Source organism: Sinocyclocheilus grahami, unplaced genomic scaffold (assembly GCF_001515645.1).
Source record: "Sinocyclocheilus grahami isolate Dianchi unplaced genomic scaffold, SAMN03320097.WGS_v1.1 scaffold1183.1, whole genome shotgun sequence".
In the NCBI taxonomy this organism is placed as follows: Eukaryota; Metazoa; Chordata; class Actinopteri; order Cypriniformes; family Cyprinidae; genus Sinocyclocheilus; species Sinocyclocheilus grahami.
In genome coordinates, this window is record NW_015506362.1 from 17,162 (window position 1) to 34,445 (window position 17,284).

Below are 17,284 nucleotides of genomic sequence, written 5' to 3' on the forward strand. Positions count from 1 at the left end.
ATACAGATCAGGCATCGCTGCCAATTTTCATGATCTCTTTAGCATAATTGATGTAGTCATGAAGAAGCCCCATCAGCACAGCAAAGGTATGTGACATCTTTTACATTATCCAGGGCAGCCTCCTCCTTTAAAACCACTGTTGCATCAGTTTGGGGGAAAGGACATGCTCGTCTTTGACCAGCATTCATCTCAGTCACCACCTGTTCTTCATCAGCGGCCTAAAAAGAGAAAAACATTTGGAATTTTCAAGATAGAGGTGCATCCACATCAGTAAGGATAGGTAAATGGTCTGTTTTATAATTTGTGTGTTAGTTTAATGTCTCTGTAATGGCAGCACTAGTGTGAGGGCATGTAATATTGTTTAAATAAATATATTGCTTTCAGAAAGCTACTTCTTTACTGAAACATTAAGACAGACATGACATTCACATACTTCACAAATTTTCATGTACGTGGAGGGCTGCTCTTTAAAGGGTTAGGGCAGCACTAGTGTGAGGGCATGTAATATTGTTTAAATAAATATATTGCTTTCAGAAAGCTACTTTAGTACCCAGTTGGTGGGCTGCTCAGTTGGTGGGCTGCTCTGTAAAGGGTTAGTTCACCAAAAAATTAAAATGGTCATAATTTATTCTGCCCCGTGTTGTTCCAAACCCATACAAACTCTGCTAATTTTTGGAACACAAATAAATATATTTAATATTCTCTTAATTTTTGTCCTCCATTGCAAGTGTGGCAAACCAGTATTTTCTTCTGAACAGACATGTTCGCTATTATATAATTTAAGATTTATTCATATATAAATATTGGCATGGATTACTTCTACAATAACTGTATTTTTGAAGCTTGATTATCTAGACATTCAATGGATAAAAAAAATGATGAGAGAAAATTTAAAATATCTTCATTTGTGTTCTAAAGATAGACAAAAGTCTTTTAAGTTTGGAATGACATGAGGGCAAGTAAATGATTTTTTGTGTGTGTGTGTGAACTATTCCTTTAAGAAAAGAAGACCAAGAATGATGACTCTCCAAATCAGACAACTCTAAAGTTGGTTTGAGTTCTGCAATGAAAAACACAGACATCAATAGTTTGCATAAAATATGAACACGTAATCATACGTGCATCAGAATGTGAAGTAAACAGGCAGGAGACAACAGAAACATTTATTTACTAAAAATAACTCGCATCAATCTCAGAAGAATAATGCTCTCCTATGCCTCTGGCTTTCAACATCTACAAAAACACCAAACATTCTTTTACTCTTAACTTTACTTGCCTTAAACCGTCTTTCCCTCTCTTCTGAAGAAGCGGAGAAAATCGCCTCCTCCTCACACAAGCAGGCTTCTGTGTCGTTGACTCCCAGCGCGGGCACAATGAAGACACAAAGCTCAACAAGTCTGAAACATTACATGCAAAACATTACTTTTAACAATTATCCCTTCATCAGCCTCAAAATAATCAGGCTAGTCTTTATTACTTTATTAACTACATTCAATTTAACCGCGAAAAAGAAGATAACGAATTAACATGTACATATGTTAATAACCCTCTCTTAACGCCTGAAAAATGTAAATATTGTAACATATTCAATATGACATCAATATGACATAAGACATCCGCTTTCCAATATAAGCTCTTTTCAGAATATTTCCACCTTCCATGAAATCTCAAAATACTACCGGACTCAAACAATGAATGATGACTTTACATTTTTAATCTTTACTTACCATAAACCATCTTTCACTCGCACTCGCTTCCATCTGAAGACGCTGAGAAAATGTCGGCTTCTCTCACTGGTGTCGTCCGATGTTAACGGGATGTGCGTGCTCTCTTTCACGTCCGCGTTCCCAACCCAGTGCCGCTGGGTTATAGATCAAGACCAATTTTCAACCCAAATTGGTTTAAAACAACCCAACGTCCTTACCCAGAGCAGAGTGCAGAGATTTACGTTATTGCAATTTAATTTTACTTTCCAAACACTGGTTGTGAATCATGAGATTAATTATAAAAATAATTTTAACATTCTTAAAAACAAGAAACATTTACTTAAAGCAAAACTGCATAAAATTAAAACGTTTATTTCCATAGAATATATTCTCAATTATGTTTATTTGTCTATTTGATTAGTAGAAATGTGTTCGTTCATTTGTAAGCATAAATCTAGTGTTTATTATTAAAATATTTGTCAATGGGAAAAGAAAAAATTGCTTTAAAATGTATTAAAATAAAATGTAATTTATTTTGCTTTGATAACATTATAAATTCCATATACTGTAAGTAATTATTCAGAAATTGAAAACTATAAGCACATTAGAAGCAAAACAATAAATCTATTTCAATGGGAAAGAAAAAAATTGTTTTAAATTTTAATAAAATGTATTAAAATAAGACGTAACTTTTGCATTGATAACATTGCAAAGTTCATATACTGTAAGTAATTATTCAGAAATTGCCAACTATCAGCACATTTGAAGCAAAACAAGAAATGTGTCAATAGGAAAAGAAAAATAATAATTTTGTTTTGCTTTTAAATTTGATCAAATATTTTAAAATAAAATGTAGCTTATTTGCATAACATTATAAATTTAATATACTGTAAGTAATTATTCAGAAATTGAAAACTAAAAGAAAATTAATAAAAAAAAATGCATGCATTAAAAATTGACTATGTTTGTATTATATTGCATAAAAAGTCATCTCTACAGCAGCAGAATCCGTTTTCAAAGATTTTTGCCATTGGAATCGCTTGGTAATTGGCTAAAAGCCTCAACAACTCAATTAGAGTGATGAATGTTGAAACGATGATCTCTGTCCTGTGGGATCCTGATGCTCATTGTTCCTGTGATTGATTGGTCTCTCGCAGCTGTCAGTCATGAGCTCTCAGCGTGTGATTGGAGGAGGCTGTGGGCAGTTTTCAGCTCAGACTGATTGTCTCTTTGTTGTAGCGGCAGCTGTGGATCCCGACATGTATGATAATAGCGCTGTGTGTTTGGGCTTAGCTATGGCAGGGACCCTGAAATATCATGATTAGCTGTTACAGCACATTGGTACATTATGTTTAGACCAAGAGTTTTCAAAATTAATAAGTTAAAATACACAGAAATTGCAGTTTTATTTTGCATTGTAAACACTGGCTGGAAGTCATATGATTAATCACAAATTAAATATAAAAATGAATTATACATAAAAAAAATTCATTTCTATTATAGTTATTATTAATTTCAGAAATTATTTTCCAGTTTTTCCACAAATGGTATTTTAATAAAATAGGTTTCTAATTCATTTTTGGCAATATTTTTCAGATTAAATAATCTAATTATTTGAAAGGCAATATATAAAATATGATGTTGTTTCCATTCTTTTCCAGAATTATACATTAAAATATTTGTAAAATATTTTAATTTATTTAAAAAGTGTTTTATGTACTTAAAGAACTTATTTAATAACAAATTATTAGTAGTAATAATATTCTATTGACAATATTTGCCAGATTTTTTACATGAAATATTTTAATACAGTAAATGTATTGTTATTTTTGTCAACATTTTCTCATTTATTTACAGTGTGTAAATGAGCCTTTATAAATGGGAAATTCATATTTGGGGCCTGTTGCATTAAACGGATTGAAAACCCCTTCTTTGTATTGTGTTTAGTTCCGTTTTCAGCATTGACTAAAATGTCCAAAATTGATTTTATTATAAAATTGATTGATTTCTACTATTAAAAAAAATTATCTAGCTTCAGTGTGGAATTTGTATATATATATATATATATATATATATATAAAATATAAGAGATTCAACCTCACACACAACCCATAATTCCTGTCCTGAGGGGCATTGTAAAGGGCTGGTGAGTGAGTGAGTGAGTGTGCGTGCGTGCGTGCGTGTGTGTGTGTGTGTGTGTGTGTGTGTGTGTGTGTGTGTGTGTGTGTGTGTGTGTGTGTCTGAATCTCTGCACTCTACATATGTTCTTTGTCTAGTATGCATACCTGTTTATTTTAGGCCTGCTGATGGATGTTATTTACATAAGAGTTCACAATGGTGCAGCGCAAGGGAACATCAGCGCATTGTTCATCCTCTTGTATCAGTGGGATTATTTGCTCATGGCAGATGTGGGGGTTTAGGTGTGTCTCTGTCCACCATCGACAGGAACCTGATCCTCCCATCAAACCCACCAGCTGTCCCGTCCCCTATGTGTTTGTGTGTGTATGTGTGTGTATGTGTGTGTTTGTGTGTGTATGTGTGTTGTGCGCGCGCGTGTGTGTGTGTGTGCGCGCATGTTTGTGTGTGTGTGTGTGGGTAACTCATTAATTTCTTTTCATCCTGCTGAGGAACATTTTCTTTTCCTGCAGTAGGGATGGGGGTTGTGAAGATCATTTTTGCTAACATATGGAGTTTCAATATTACTATTATTATAATTATTATTATGTAATGTTATTTTAGATTATTAAATATTATTTTCACCTTAATTTAAAGTAAAATACTAAACAAGATTATTTATTATTATTGTTTTTATTATTTTAACATATTTTAATCTTTTTCTTGATGTCTGTGTGAAATCAAAATGAATATTTATGTTGGCTATTTAATTTTTTAATGCACTAAATGTGTACAATTTCAAAGAAAACTGTTTGTCTTCATAATCTTTTAGCAAAATGCAGTAACCTGCATTAGAAAAGTCAACATTGACTTTAAATGTTAATTGCATGTTTTGTTTTTTTAAGTTAAAGTACTGTACCACTAATTAGAGGCATTATTCAGCAAATGTATATTTAAAGAAAATCACCGTTTCCTGTCGTGTGTTGACTTATTTCCTATTGAAACAGGAAGTTGAAGTGTGGATTAGCAGATAACAGGTCTTGAAGGTCTCTGTCTCTTGTTTTCTGAATCTGTTGCTCTCAGCAGTTATCATCTAACACCTGTAGGTCCAGAAAAATACTTCATAATATTATTTCTAGTAATTAATTAGTGACAGTAGGCGGGGCTAGTTTGCCAGTTGGACAGGAAGTGCACTGATAAAGGTCCAGATATTATTTATAGCTGTGCTGCCACCCAAACCAATGAATAATTCACTGCCTTCAGATTGATATCGACACAGAATCCAGCCAGGCTGATCTGGACTACAGATGTACAACCAGAACTAAACTTTTGTCATGACGACTGTGTGTGTGTGTGTGTGTGTGTGTGTGTGTGTGTGTGTGTGTGTGTGTGTGTGTGTGTGTGTGTGTGTCCAATCTGACCATGCATTTTGGCAGGACTGGTGTTTTTTCCCCTCCAGACTGTAACTCAGAGCCGGCGTGGAATTACACACGCAGACACACACACACACACACACACACACACACACACGTGTTTGCCGGTCACCTGAGCGACGCTCTCTAGTTTCCCGCTGCACTCTCGGCAGAGTTCTGTGAGCCGCTTGTGATGCATTATTGATGCGCTGCTGCTGCAGCTCTATCACACCCACTCACCGGATCACTTTACTCCGCAGAAATACCCCTAATACCCCACATTAATACCCCACTGAATGTAGGAGGGATGAGCAATATATCAACACCATGTTACCTAAATCACCAATTTTATATAGTTGTTTGTTATTTGTTTATTTTTTATTGTATTATTATTATTATATCTTATTTATTTTTATCGGTTTGTTTGCTTTTTTATTTTTTATTGTATTATCATTATCTTATTTATGTATTTATTCATTTATTTTAATCTATTTTTGGTTATTTATTATTATTAATTATTATTATTTTAGTAATTTATTATTTATCTGTTTGTTTTTATTTATTTATTGTATTATTATTATTAGTAGTAGTAGTAGTATTTATGTTTATATTTATTTATTTGTTTATTTATCTATTTGTTTTTATTAAAATTTTTATTGTATGATTATCTTATTGATCTATTTGTTTTTATTTATTTGTTTGTTTGTTTATTCTATATTTGTTCATTTGGTTTTATTTTATTTTATTTTTTATTTTTATTTATCTGTTTAAATCACACTATTTTTGAAGTAATTTAAGAGAATGGTTGGCTTTATAGTGTTCTAAACCTTTTATTATTATTATTATTATTATTGTTTAATGTTGTGTTTATGTGGATGTATTTATATGTGTGACAAACAGAATGGGCAGTAAAGTAAAGTAAATGAATTTGTTTTTATTTATTTATTCTTCATTTCTTTTAGTATTCATTGGAATTTCATTGGTATTGTTTATTAAAGAGTTCCATTACTTTTACCATCATATTTTGTAGCATTAAGGAATTGATATTTTGTGCAAATACAGTACAGTATACTTTTTCTCTTCTAGACTTAAAAAGGAATATGAATTTGTCTTTTATACTGTTCACTATAATGGTATAATGCTTAGGTATTTTTGTTTTTTTCTTTTTACAAAGTAGATTTATAAAATCAGCCATTTATCAGTTATCAGTCATAACATGCTCATCCTCAGCAGTCCTCACTGAGGGAAAATGCCCATAATTTGACTAAATCATTAATGTAGAAATCTGAAGCTGCTGTATGGTGCTGCATGGTTGGGACGTAGTAATGAATTGTGATTAGCAGCTGGTCAGATGTGTTCAGGTTTGTGTGTGAGCTGCTGTTTCTCATTAAGTCTATCAGAAGTGGAAAAGCGCTGCTCAGATCTCTCCTCTTTCTCCAGCTCTGATGGACTCTGATCTTTGCTGAAGTTTTGCTGTTTCACGGCAGCTTTCTGAAGGAGCTCTGGATTCCCATGATAATACCTGTTCATCCTCGAATGCAAAATTTCAGTTCATAATGCCATTAGTTGGATACAAACGCCATGTTTTGCATTTCATATTTTAGCACACCAAAAACGTTCGCAAAAAATATTGACACTTTGCATAAATAAAAATAAAACAGATTTTTGCATGTACACTGACATTTTTGTTTGCTGCAATTAGTTATAACAACCTAAAATTTGCTGAGATTACTTAAATATTCAACTTAACTAAACTTATAATTTTGAGTCAAGCACGACCAGTTGCTTGAAGTAACAACATATATTATTACTTATTCTATGTTGAATTTGAAGTACTTTTTTAGTGAATTTAGGCAATTTTTTTTATATCAATTTGTTACTATAAATTTTGCATAAATAAAAAACAATATATACAGTGGGGCAAAAAAGTATTTAGTCAGCCACCAATTGTGCAAGTTCTCCCACTTAAAAAGATGAGAGAGGCCTGTAATTTTCATCATAGGTATACCTCAACTATGAGAGACAAAATGAGGAAAAAAATCCAGAAAATCACATTGTAGGATTTTTAAAGAATTAATTGGTAAATTCCTCGGTAAAATAAGTATTTGGTCACCTACAAACAAGCAAGATTTCTGGCTCTCACAGACCTGTAACTTCTTATATATAAATGTGTATATATAAATAAAATATGAATTTATTCACAATATTATAAAATACACTGACAGTGATGACAATTAACAGTAATTTAATGATTCTAGTTTTGATTCCTTAATGATTCTTTCATTACTTTTGAGAAAACACTGAAGTTAAAGGAAAAGTTTAGAAATAATGTTTTAGTTGGTTAGATTTTTAACATTAAAATTCCATTTGTTACTAAATCTGTATTTGTACCTGCACATTATCATAAGAGTTCAAGACTGATTCATTCAAAAAATTATTCATAAGAATCATTTGAATTAGACTATACTAATTCATGCTTTATTTTATTTTATTTTATCCAACAAGTGAGAACACGGCAATAGAATTATTGCATTTATGTTATTGAAATTTCGACATTAATTCAGTTCCATTTATTTATTTATTTATTTTTTGGTTTGTTCTGAAAATGATTCCCGTATCTAATATCCTGTACAGTATATACGCATGCGTTGGTTTTGTAAGGAAATGACTTGATAAACAGAGCTGTTCTTTTCACAGGTCATGTGTCTGTCGGTCTGGGATTTGTTTGAGTTTTGCTTTGGTAACCGGACGGTTGTTTGGTCGTAATGATCAATAGTGACTGAGAGTACAGCAGCTGTTCGAGGTCTATCAGTATGTGTGTTACCCACAATCTGTTTCTGTCTGTTTGTTTTGACCAGGAGTCTTTGGTCAAGAAGGCAACACGATGCATTAAGAGCCTTTTTTAATTTTTGGAAAAACTTTGAATTAGGTGATCAGGGTAAATTGTCCTTATTTTGTCTTCTGGGAAACATGTATGTATTTATGTAGCTTCTGAAGTGCAGTACTAAATGAAAAAAATATGATCTTTAATCAAAATAAGAAAAATTTACACGTCATCATCATCCTCTTAATGCATCGTGTTGCCTTCTTGAGCATCAGTAGATGTTTTCACCTTTTGCAATTGTTATGTATGAGTCCCTCAGTTGTCCTCAGTTTGAAAAGATGGATCTCAAAATCATACAGTCACTGTTGGAAAGGGTTCAGAAATGCAGAAGATGCTGGAAAACCAAAGAGTGTGCAGGAGCTGGGGGATTTTTCTGAAGAACAGCAGACAGTTGAACTGTTCATGACCAACAAGGGACTCATGAACAACTATCACAAAACATAAAAACATCGTGGATCATCCAGGAAATGACACACAGTATTAATATTCAAGGGTGTGTAAATTTTGAACGGGGTCATTTTTATAAATTCAGTTATTATTTTGTCTTGTGGAGTATATATAAACATCCATTATGTGAAATTCAAGACAGAACTAAATTTAAAAAACGTGATTTTCATGATCCCTTTTATTTTGTGTGTGTGTGTGTGTGTGTATATATATATATATATATATATATATCTTTGTCTTCACTAGCATTTAAAAACACCTGATGAAGTTGGTTAATGAATGTCCAGAGTGAACAGCGCCAGACAAAGAAGAAGGTCAAATCAGACGTAATCTCTTCACTGTTATTCTAACATGAGGAAAATAGAAACTTCTGACTGTTGGTCTGTATATATTTTGTGATTATGTCACATCATAAAGGCTGCCGACCTTTGGTTCGGACACTAATGCAGGCAAAATTATGGCTGTGTAACTACAGCAGCAGATTATGGGATGTTCGTCCTCAGTGACTCTCTCTCTCTGTGTGTGTGTGTGTGTGTGTGTGTGTGTGTGTGTGAGCGATGTGTGCCAGATGTTTGGCTCTCAGAGCTTCTAATACTCACTCTGCTTTAATCTCAAAGCAGCACTAACACATTCGATCAACAGAGACCGGATCACAACGACAGCTTCCTGGAATTATCTCTCTCTCTAAAGAGATAATCATCATTAATGCAAATGCCTCCAATCCCTCTCGCGCTGTGTGCGGAATGAGATTGGAAATTAAAATGATCAACCGTTTCAGTCTTTATTTAGCAGTCAGAGCTGTAGTTGCTGTTTTAAACGAGTGCTTATATTTCTCAAATTCATTAAGGATATTTTTTAACGTGCTCTGTTTCGAAACCTAGTGAGCTGCCTGTGTTGGCGACTTTTTAAGGCATCAGTTGCAAAGGCTGGTCAAAAATTCTGAGTCAGCATTGCACACCATTGCAAGCTTAATAGAAAAGGTGATCCCAGAATGCATTGCGATCTACTCAATATATCAAATTTTTTAATTATAATATATTTATAATAATTTTTTTTAGAAAGAAATGAATACTTACATTCAGCAAAGGTGCTGTAAAATTATCAAAAGTCACAGTAAAGGTGTATAATAACAGTAAAAGTTTATAATGGCACAAAAGATATATATTTCAAATAAATGATGTTTAAATGTCAAAAACAGGTCTTTTAAATATTTTTATATATTCAAATTCATTAATGTATATATTTTTTTACAATAAAATTAGATATAAAAAATTAATTATTGTAAATATGAAATTACATAATTAATTAATTACTAAAAAGGATTCATTATATCATTTTTATAATACAATTAAATAAATAAAAAAGAAATAGAATTACTGTAGATCCAGAAAATTACATAATTCATTCATTACCAAAAACTGTGCATTAAAAAGTTCAATCTAATTAAATTGCCTCTTTTACTCTATATTTCTGTGTTCTGTATAATGTTACTTTTATTAAAGAATTGTGTTAACTTTGCAACATGCAGACACCTAACTTTTTAAATCAGCACTCATTTCTCATTGTTTTGGTGTTTTTCTTTCAGCATCATATTCCATGTTCAAGTTGAAACAGTTCATATTCAAAAAGTCAAAAAAACAGTTCAGTTTTGTTAAGTTGCACCCATCAGGTTGTTTTTAAATGCATGATTGTCTCTGTCTTTCTCATGCAGGTGTGTCATAAACCCCAACAGAATTCATCTGTAAAGCCTTGCCGCTCATTTCCCGTTGGGTGAGGAGGGCATCTGCCCATGCACACGCACAGCACCATGGGAAGCTCCCCGGAGGTGCTGTCCTGGACGTCCTGTAGCAGCCTGCTGGTGGGGAAGCTGAAGGAGGAGCTGAAGCTCACGGTCGTCGGTGACTCCATGAAGAAAACCAACAGTAACATTTCTCCTCAAGCGCTGCTTCCGCCAGCACCACCTCCACCGCAGATCATCGCAGACTTGGCTCCTCCCACCACCCTTCCCATGCCGCTGCAACAGCTGCAGCCCCCCTGCAGGGACGCCGAGCCGGGTGGCACCAGCCCGCCGTGCACGGCCCTCAGCGAGGACTCGACGCGGGAGCAGGGACACTTCGAAAACAGTGTGCTGCAGCTGCAGGAGCACGAGGAGGCCGAGACGCCGGGGTCCTGCGGTCAGGGAGGCTGCGGAAGCGGCGGGGAGGAAAAAAACCAGGAGGGCGGGTGTCCGATGGACCACAGCGGGGACGACACGCACCACCATCCACATGATGACATCAAACTGCACTTTCATAGAGCCGGGACGGGAAGCGGCGGATTCCTAGAGGGGCTGTTCGGATGTTTGAGACCCGTGTGGAATATTATCGGGAAAACATACTCGACTGAGTACAAACTTCAGCAGCAAGGTTAGTGACGACGAGTATGAAGTGCTACTTACAGATTGTAGTCCATTAGATACTGATTACAAATTACAAAATGAAAATTGAGTTACAGTTTATTTTTTAGGTGTCCTTGTTACAGTGTAATTATTAGAGATCGGCCGATAATTGGTTTTACCGATATTTTTCCAGATATTTAAGCATTTTTCGGTTTTGACATCGGTTTTGTAATATTGAATCCACCGATATGTTGTCATCATTGCGTTAAAAACAGAAGTAAAAAAGTTAATAAATATCGGTTCTGCATATCGGTTATCAGGCACATAAATATGCAAACAATCGATATTGGTTATAAAGAAATTGATCTCTAGTAATTATACATTTAAGTAATAGTAATTATGCATAATTTACTGTTTTTACTTTAGTAAAAACACAAGTAACAAGTACACTGTAAAATAAAATGTTACCAAAAATGTTAGTTTTTCCCCAATATTTAAGCATTTTTCCGTAATCGGATATTGGTTTTGTAATATCAAATCTACCAATATTTTGTTAACATTGTGCTACAATCAGAATAAAAAAAAAAATTATAAATATTGGTTCTTTATATTGGTTATAGGGCACATAAACATGCAAATAATCTATATCGGTTATAAAAACTCAATCTCTAGTAATTATACATTTAAGTAATAGTAACATTTAAGTAATAGTAATTATGCATGTAATTACTTTAGTAATTGTGTAAAAAACAGAAGTAAAACAATAAATGAATGTCGGTTCTGCATATCGGTTATCGGACACATAAACATGCAAATAGTCAACTATAGTAATTATACATTTAAGTAATAGTAGCATTTAAGTAATAATAATTATGTATGTAATTATGTATAATTTACTGTTTTTACTTTAGGGTGATGTTAAATAAAGTGTTACCAAAAATTGTAGTTAGTAATGTAATCTAGTAAATTACACATTTTAGGTAATGTATTCTGATTTATTTTTTGATTACTTTTAGATTACTTTTGACCTAACTCGTTTATTACATATATTTGAATAGGATTATTTTGTACCATATTGATATAAAAATATGAAAAGAAAGAAAACATATTTCATTGTTTGTTATCAACAACATTAAATGCATTAAACATTACTTTAAGTCAGGGTTTCTCAAACTGGGGTTTGTGAGTTGATGAAAAGCTAATACTTAATTAAATCATAAAAAAGTAAAATTAAAGAAGTAAAATGCTTTTAAAATAAAAAAATATAAAAAAATAATCACTTGAAATAAAAATTAAATACTTCGTTTACCTGCATATTAGTGTGATCATTAAATGACAGGTCAAAATTGACAGTTTTTCATTGCTTTAATTTAATTTTAACTTTTACTTCATGGTCTACAAAGTCAACACAAAATCAAAATAGCAAAAATCGAACTGGTTCTTGATTCGCTGCTCTAGATACCATTGTAGCCTTAAAACCATCACAGTAGAAACACAAGAAGCATGGCAGTGGAATGAAAAAAAACATCTTGAGAGGCAGTTTTAGAATGCACAAAGCGCTATAATGATGCAAGACGCGAGCACAACGATCAAAGACGTCCGTCTAGTGCAGGGGTGGCGAACATCGGTCCTGGAGAGCCGCAGCCCTGCAGAGTTTTGCTTCAACCCTAATCAAACACACCTGAACAAGCTAATCATGGTCTGAACAGTTACTAGGAAGCTACAGGCAGGTGAGTTGCCACCCCTGGTCTAGTGCATGTTTACATAGAAAAACAATGGAAAAGCAATGCAGTGGAATGCAAAAATGTGTTCTGAAAATCCAAATTCTGTAATCATTTACTCACCCTCAAGTTGTTCCACACCTGTATGAGTTTCTTTGTTCTGTTGAACATAAAAGAAGATATTTTGAAGAATGTTGATAACCAAGCTGTTGCTGGCAGCCATTGACTTCCATAGTATGGAAAAATGGACATCAATGGCTACCGTCAACTGTTCAGTTACCCGCATTCTTCAAAATATCTTCTTTTGTGTTCAACTAAACAACAGAATTTTCATATTTGGGTGAACCTGTCCCTTTAAACTGATCTTTGCTGTAGTTTTGTTGTACGCTATGTTGATGGTGTGTTCTGATTGGTCAGTAGACATGTGGGAGGTGCCGTTTGAGGAGATCTCTGAGCTGCAGTGGCTAGGCAGCGGAGCTCAGGGCGCCGTGTTCCTCGGAAAGTTATGCTCCGAAGAGGTCGCCATCAAGAAAGTCAGAGAGCAGAAGGAGACGGATATCAAACACCTGCGGAAGCTGAAGCACCCCAACATCATCAGCTTCAAGTAGGTCACAATGCATGACCAGATTGTGGCTGTAAATGCTCAGTTTTCAGTTTCTGAGTGCAGTGAACACAACTAAAGTGTGCTGTTTGTATTTTAGGGGTATTTGCACGCAGGCCCCGTGTTACTGCATCATCATGGAGTATTGTGCTCAAGGGCAGCTGTACGAGGTTCTCAGGGCCGGTCGTAAGATCACACCACGGCTGCTGGTGGACTGGGCCTCAGGGATCGCCAGCGGCATGAACTACCTGCACCTCCACAAGATCATCCACAGAGACCTCAAATCACCAAAGTAAGACCTGTGGGATTTTAGGATTGTTTATTTACTATTATTTACATTTGAATTGGCTTTTATTTTTTTAGTCAAAGTGTTTGTAATTTTATATGTTTTTTATTATTTTGTGTTACTTTTAGTTATTTATTTATTTTTTAGCCTTAATAATTTTTTTTCTGTATTAGTTTAATTTTCTTTGAAAGCTTCAAGAAAGCACACAGAATAAGTACTTTTCCACACTGCTTCTGTTTAAAAGGTTAAATTGTTTTAAAACATACTATTTCATTTTAGGACTCCAATTTAGTTGCCAAGGCAAATTATTATTATTATAATTGTTTTTAATTAAGGTTTAATGCAAATTGTGTTGTCAGTTAATTTGACCCACCTCGATTTTTGAGTTGTTGGAAATATTGGTTAACCAATGATATATTTTCTTGATATTTTGTGACTTTTTCCTTATTTAGGATCATGAACATGCATGCAAAGTTTTGACACACTAAAGTTTTGTGTAATATGTATACAAAATTTATATTACAATTATTATGTTCATGGGTCAATTTCAACTACCCTCTAAGGGTATTTACATTTACTTTTATGCATTTGGCAGATGCTTTTATCTGAAGAAATGTACACTGCATTGATGGTTCATTTTCAGTTCATGCCTGTTACTTTAGCTGGGACTCGAACCCATGATCCTGGTGTTGCGAGTGCAATGCTCTACTGTTTAAGCTTTAGGAAAGCACACAGAATAAGTGCTTTTCTACACTACTTCTGCTTTAAAACATGTTACAAAATAATTGTTAAATATTATTAAAGGGGTCATATGGTGTTGCTAAAAAGAACATTATTTTGTGTATTTGGTGTAATGAAATGTGTTTATGCGGTTTAAGGTTAAAAAAACACATTATTTTCCACATACTGTACATTATTGTTTCTCCTCTATGCCCCGCCTTTCTGAAACGTGTCGATTTTTACAAAACTCATCGGTCTGAAAAGCGAGATGTGCTGTGATTGGCCAGCTATCCAGTGCGTTGTGATTGGCTGAATTCCTCAAGCGTGTGACGGAAATGTTACGCCCCTCACCATACTGTGATGCTGTGTCCCGTAGCGATGAGACAAAACATTAAAACCCATTATAAACGAGGCATTTGTTGCATCCAGTGGGGACATAATTACGGATTATAATGATTTATACTGTTTTTTTTACGCGTTGCATTGCATCGTGTCGCGTAAACCTAAAACCATGTCTGCATTTGTGATTGGAGAAATGACAAACAAGCGCTACTCTACACCAAAGAGGAAGGAAAAATTTAAATCTCATCATATTACCCCTTTATATTGTTAAATGTTAATAAAATAATTATTAAATAGTTTAAAAAAAGCATGTTCTCATTTTTTGTAATGTATGGGAACTATTAAAGGTTCCCACACATTACAAAAAAAAGATTAAAGGTTAAAGGTTTGCTATTTTTGTTTATTTATTTATTTTCATCTTAGTGAGCAATTGCATTGAATCCAAAAGGTTTCACAACAGCTGTACCCAGATTTTTAACAATACCAGGGTTCGGTTTTTCACTTAATATTTATGTTTTCTTTTATTCTCAGCTTTATTTCAATTAACAAAAATGCTTACTTTATCAGATGCATAAAACGCTCAAAAACACTTAACAAATCTCAAATCACTTACAGTATATATGGAAATAAACGGACAGCATCGTGTCATGCGTTTGTGTGTGTTTTCTTTTGCAGTGTGCTAGTCACTCAAAATGACAACGTGAAGATCTCAGACTTTGGAACATCTAAAGAGCTCAGTGACAAGAGTATGAAGATGTCATTTGCCGGTACGGTGGCCTGGATGGCTCCCGAAGTGATCCGGAATGAGCCGGTGTCGGAGAAAGTAGATATTTGGTGAGTGTGAGCTAATGCAGTGATATCGATAATAATCAGAATTGTTTCTCGAGCAGCAAATCAGCATATTAGAATGATTTCTGAAGATCATGTGACACTGAAGAGTGGAGTAATGATGCTGAAAATTCAGCTTTGATCACAGAAATAAATTACATTTTACAATATATTCACATAGAAAACTGTTACTTAAATTGTAATAATATTTCATTATTTTTACAGTATTTTTGATCAAATAAATACAGCCTTGGTGAGCATAAGAGGCTTCTTTCAGAAATATTAAGAACTCAAGCGTTAGAGCAGTAGTGTGTGTAGTGTAAGCTGTGAATGCTGATTTTTGTGTGTTTGTAGGTCATTCGGGGTGGTGTTATGGGAGCTGCTGACTGGTGAGATCCCCTATAAGGACGTGGACTCGTCTGCCATCATCTGGGGTGTGGGGAGTAACAGCCTCCATCTGCCTGTGCCGTCCACCTGTCCCGACGGCTTCAAGATCCTCATGAAACAGACCTGGTGAGACTCTTCATCTACACACGCTTCTGTGCTGTTCTTATAATAGGGAAGACCACTGTTAATGTTTACGGAATAAAGCTACACATATGAACGGAATACTGTACAATGTTAATTTTTTCACCAACGACAACGAGACTATAATGAAATAAAACTATTTTTGAATTACAAAAGCTATGACGTAAATCTATTGACATTTTCGGCAACGAATAAATACGAGACGAAAATGTTAGGAAGGGACGATTTGGGAAGAGATTCATTCAGAACGAATCTGCTGCATGGTTCAGAGGTTAGATGCGTACATATGAACCGGCGGGACATAAGCTAACATACACTTACGTCTCATAAAACGTTCAAAAATGTCAATATGTGGGAGTAAGAAAAGAGCAGACATATAGATAAATCTGACGACGCAAGAGAGAGCTCAATTCGGTCCAGTTTTCTGAGCGCAGACACTGAAGCATACACACACACAGAAAGTGCCTCTCAAGTTTTAGTTAGAATTTTATATCAGCTAGTTGACATTTCTAATTTTACATTTTTTTATCTAATATTTATATTAAAATTTATTTCAGCTTTATTTCAATTACCAAAAACATTTTTTAATAGTTTTAATGGTCACACTTTAGTTCAGGGAACAATTCTCACTATTAACTAACTCTTAACTATGACTTTTACCTCAATAAATACGTGATTTGATGCTTAATAATAGTTAGTAAGGTGATTATTAAAGGGATAGTTCACCCACAAATGAAAATGTGATGTTTATCTGTTTACCCCCAGGGCATCCAAGATGTAGTGACTTTGTTTCTTCAGTAGAACACAAACGGAGATTTTTAACTCAAACCGTTGCAGTCTGTCAGTCATATAATGGAAGTGGATGGGAATCACGGCTTTGAGAGTAAAAAAAACATACACAAACAAAACCAAATTAAACCCTGCGGCTCGTGACGATACATTGATGTCTTAAGACACGAAACGATCGCTCTGTGCAAGATATAATTTTTTACCTCTGATTCACCGCAATGTCCGAACTGTCCTGAGCGCATTCACAACATCCGACGCGTGTACGTGCTCTGGCATAGTAGACATAGATATATACATAATACATAAGTAGATTCCCGCTGCCCATAGAAACAGTAACTAATGAGACATCTACTTATATATATATAGCTATGTCTACTATGCAAGTTGTGAATGCGCTCTGGACAGTTCGGACATTGCGGTGGATCAGAGGTAAAAAATGATATAAATACTGTTCAGTTTCTTGCACAGACCGATCGTTTCGTGTCTTTACACATCAATGTATCGTCATGAGCCGCAGGGTTTAATTTG

General features: G+C 34.3%; 1 protein-coding gene across 1 annotated transcript in view; it reads left to right on the forward strand.

Annotated features, from left to right (window-relative positions):
- Nucleotides 1–17,284, forward strand: part of LOC107567712 (mitogen-activated protein kinase kinase kinase 13-like) — a 32,344-nt gene that overhangs the window by 7,319 nt on the left and 7,741 nt on the right. The window contains exons 2-7 of the mRNA XM_016253454.1: nucleotides 10,276–10,969; nucleotides 13,083–13,266; nucleotides 13,364–13,555; nucleotides 15,287–15,445; nucleotides 15,794–15,952; nucleotides 17,162–17,174. Of these exons, the coding sequence (XP_016108940.1) occupies nucleotides 10,354–10,969; nucleotides 13,083–13,266; nucleotides 13,364–13,555; nucleotides 15,287–15,445; nucleotides 15,794–15,952; nucleotides 17,162–17,174 (1,323 nt within the window). The 5' untranslated portion in view covers nucleotides 10,276–10,353. The remainder of the gene's footprint in view (nucleotides 1–10,275; nucleotides 10,970–13,082; nucleotides 13,267–13,363; nucleotides 13,556–15,286; nucleotides 15,446–15,793; nucleotides 15,953–17,161; nucleotides 17,175–17,284) is intronic.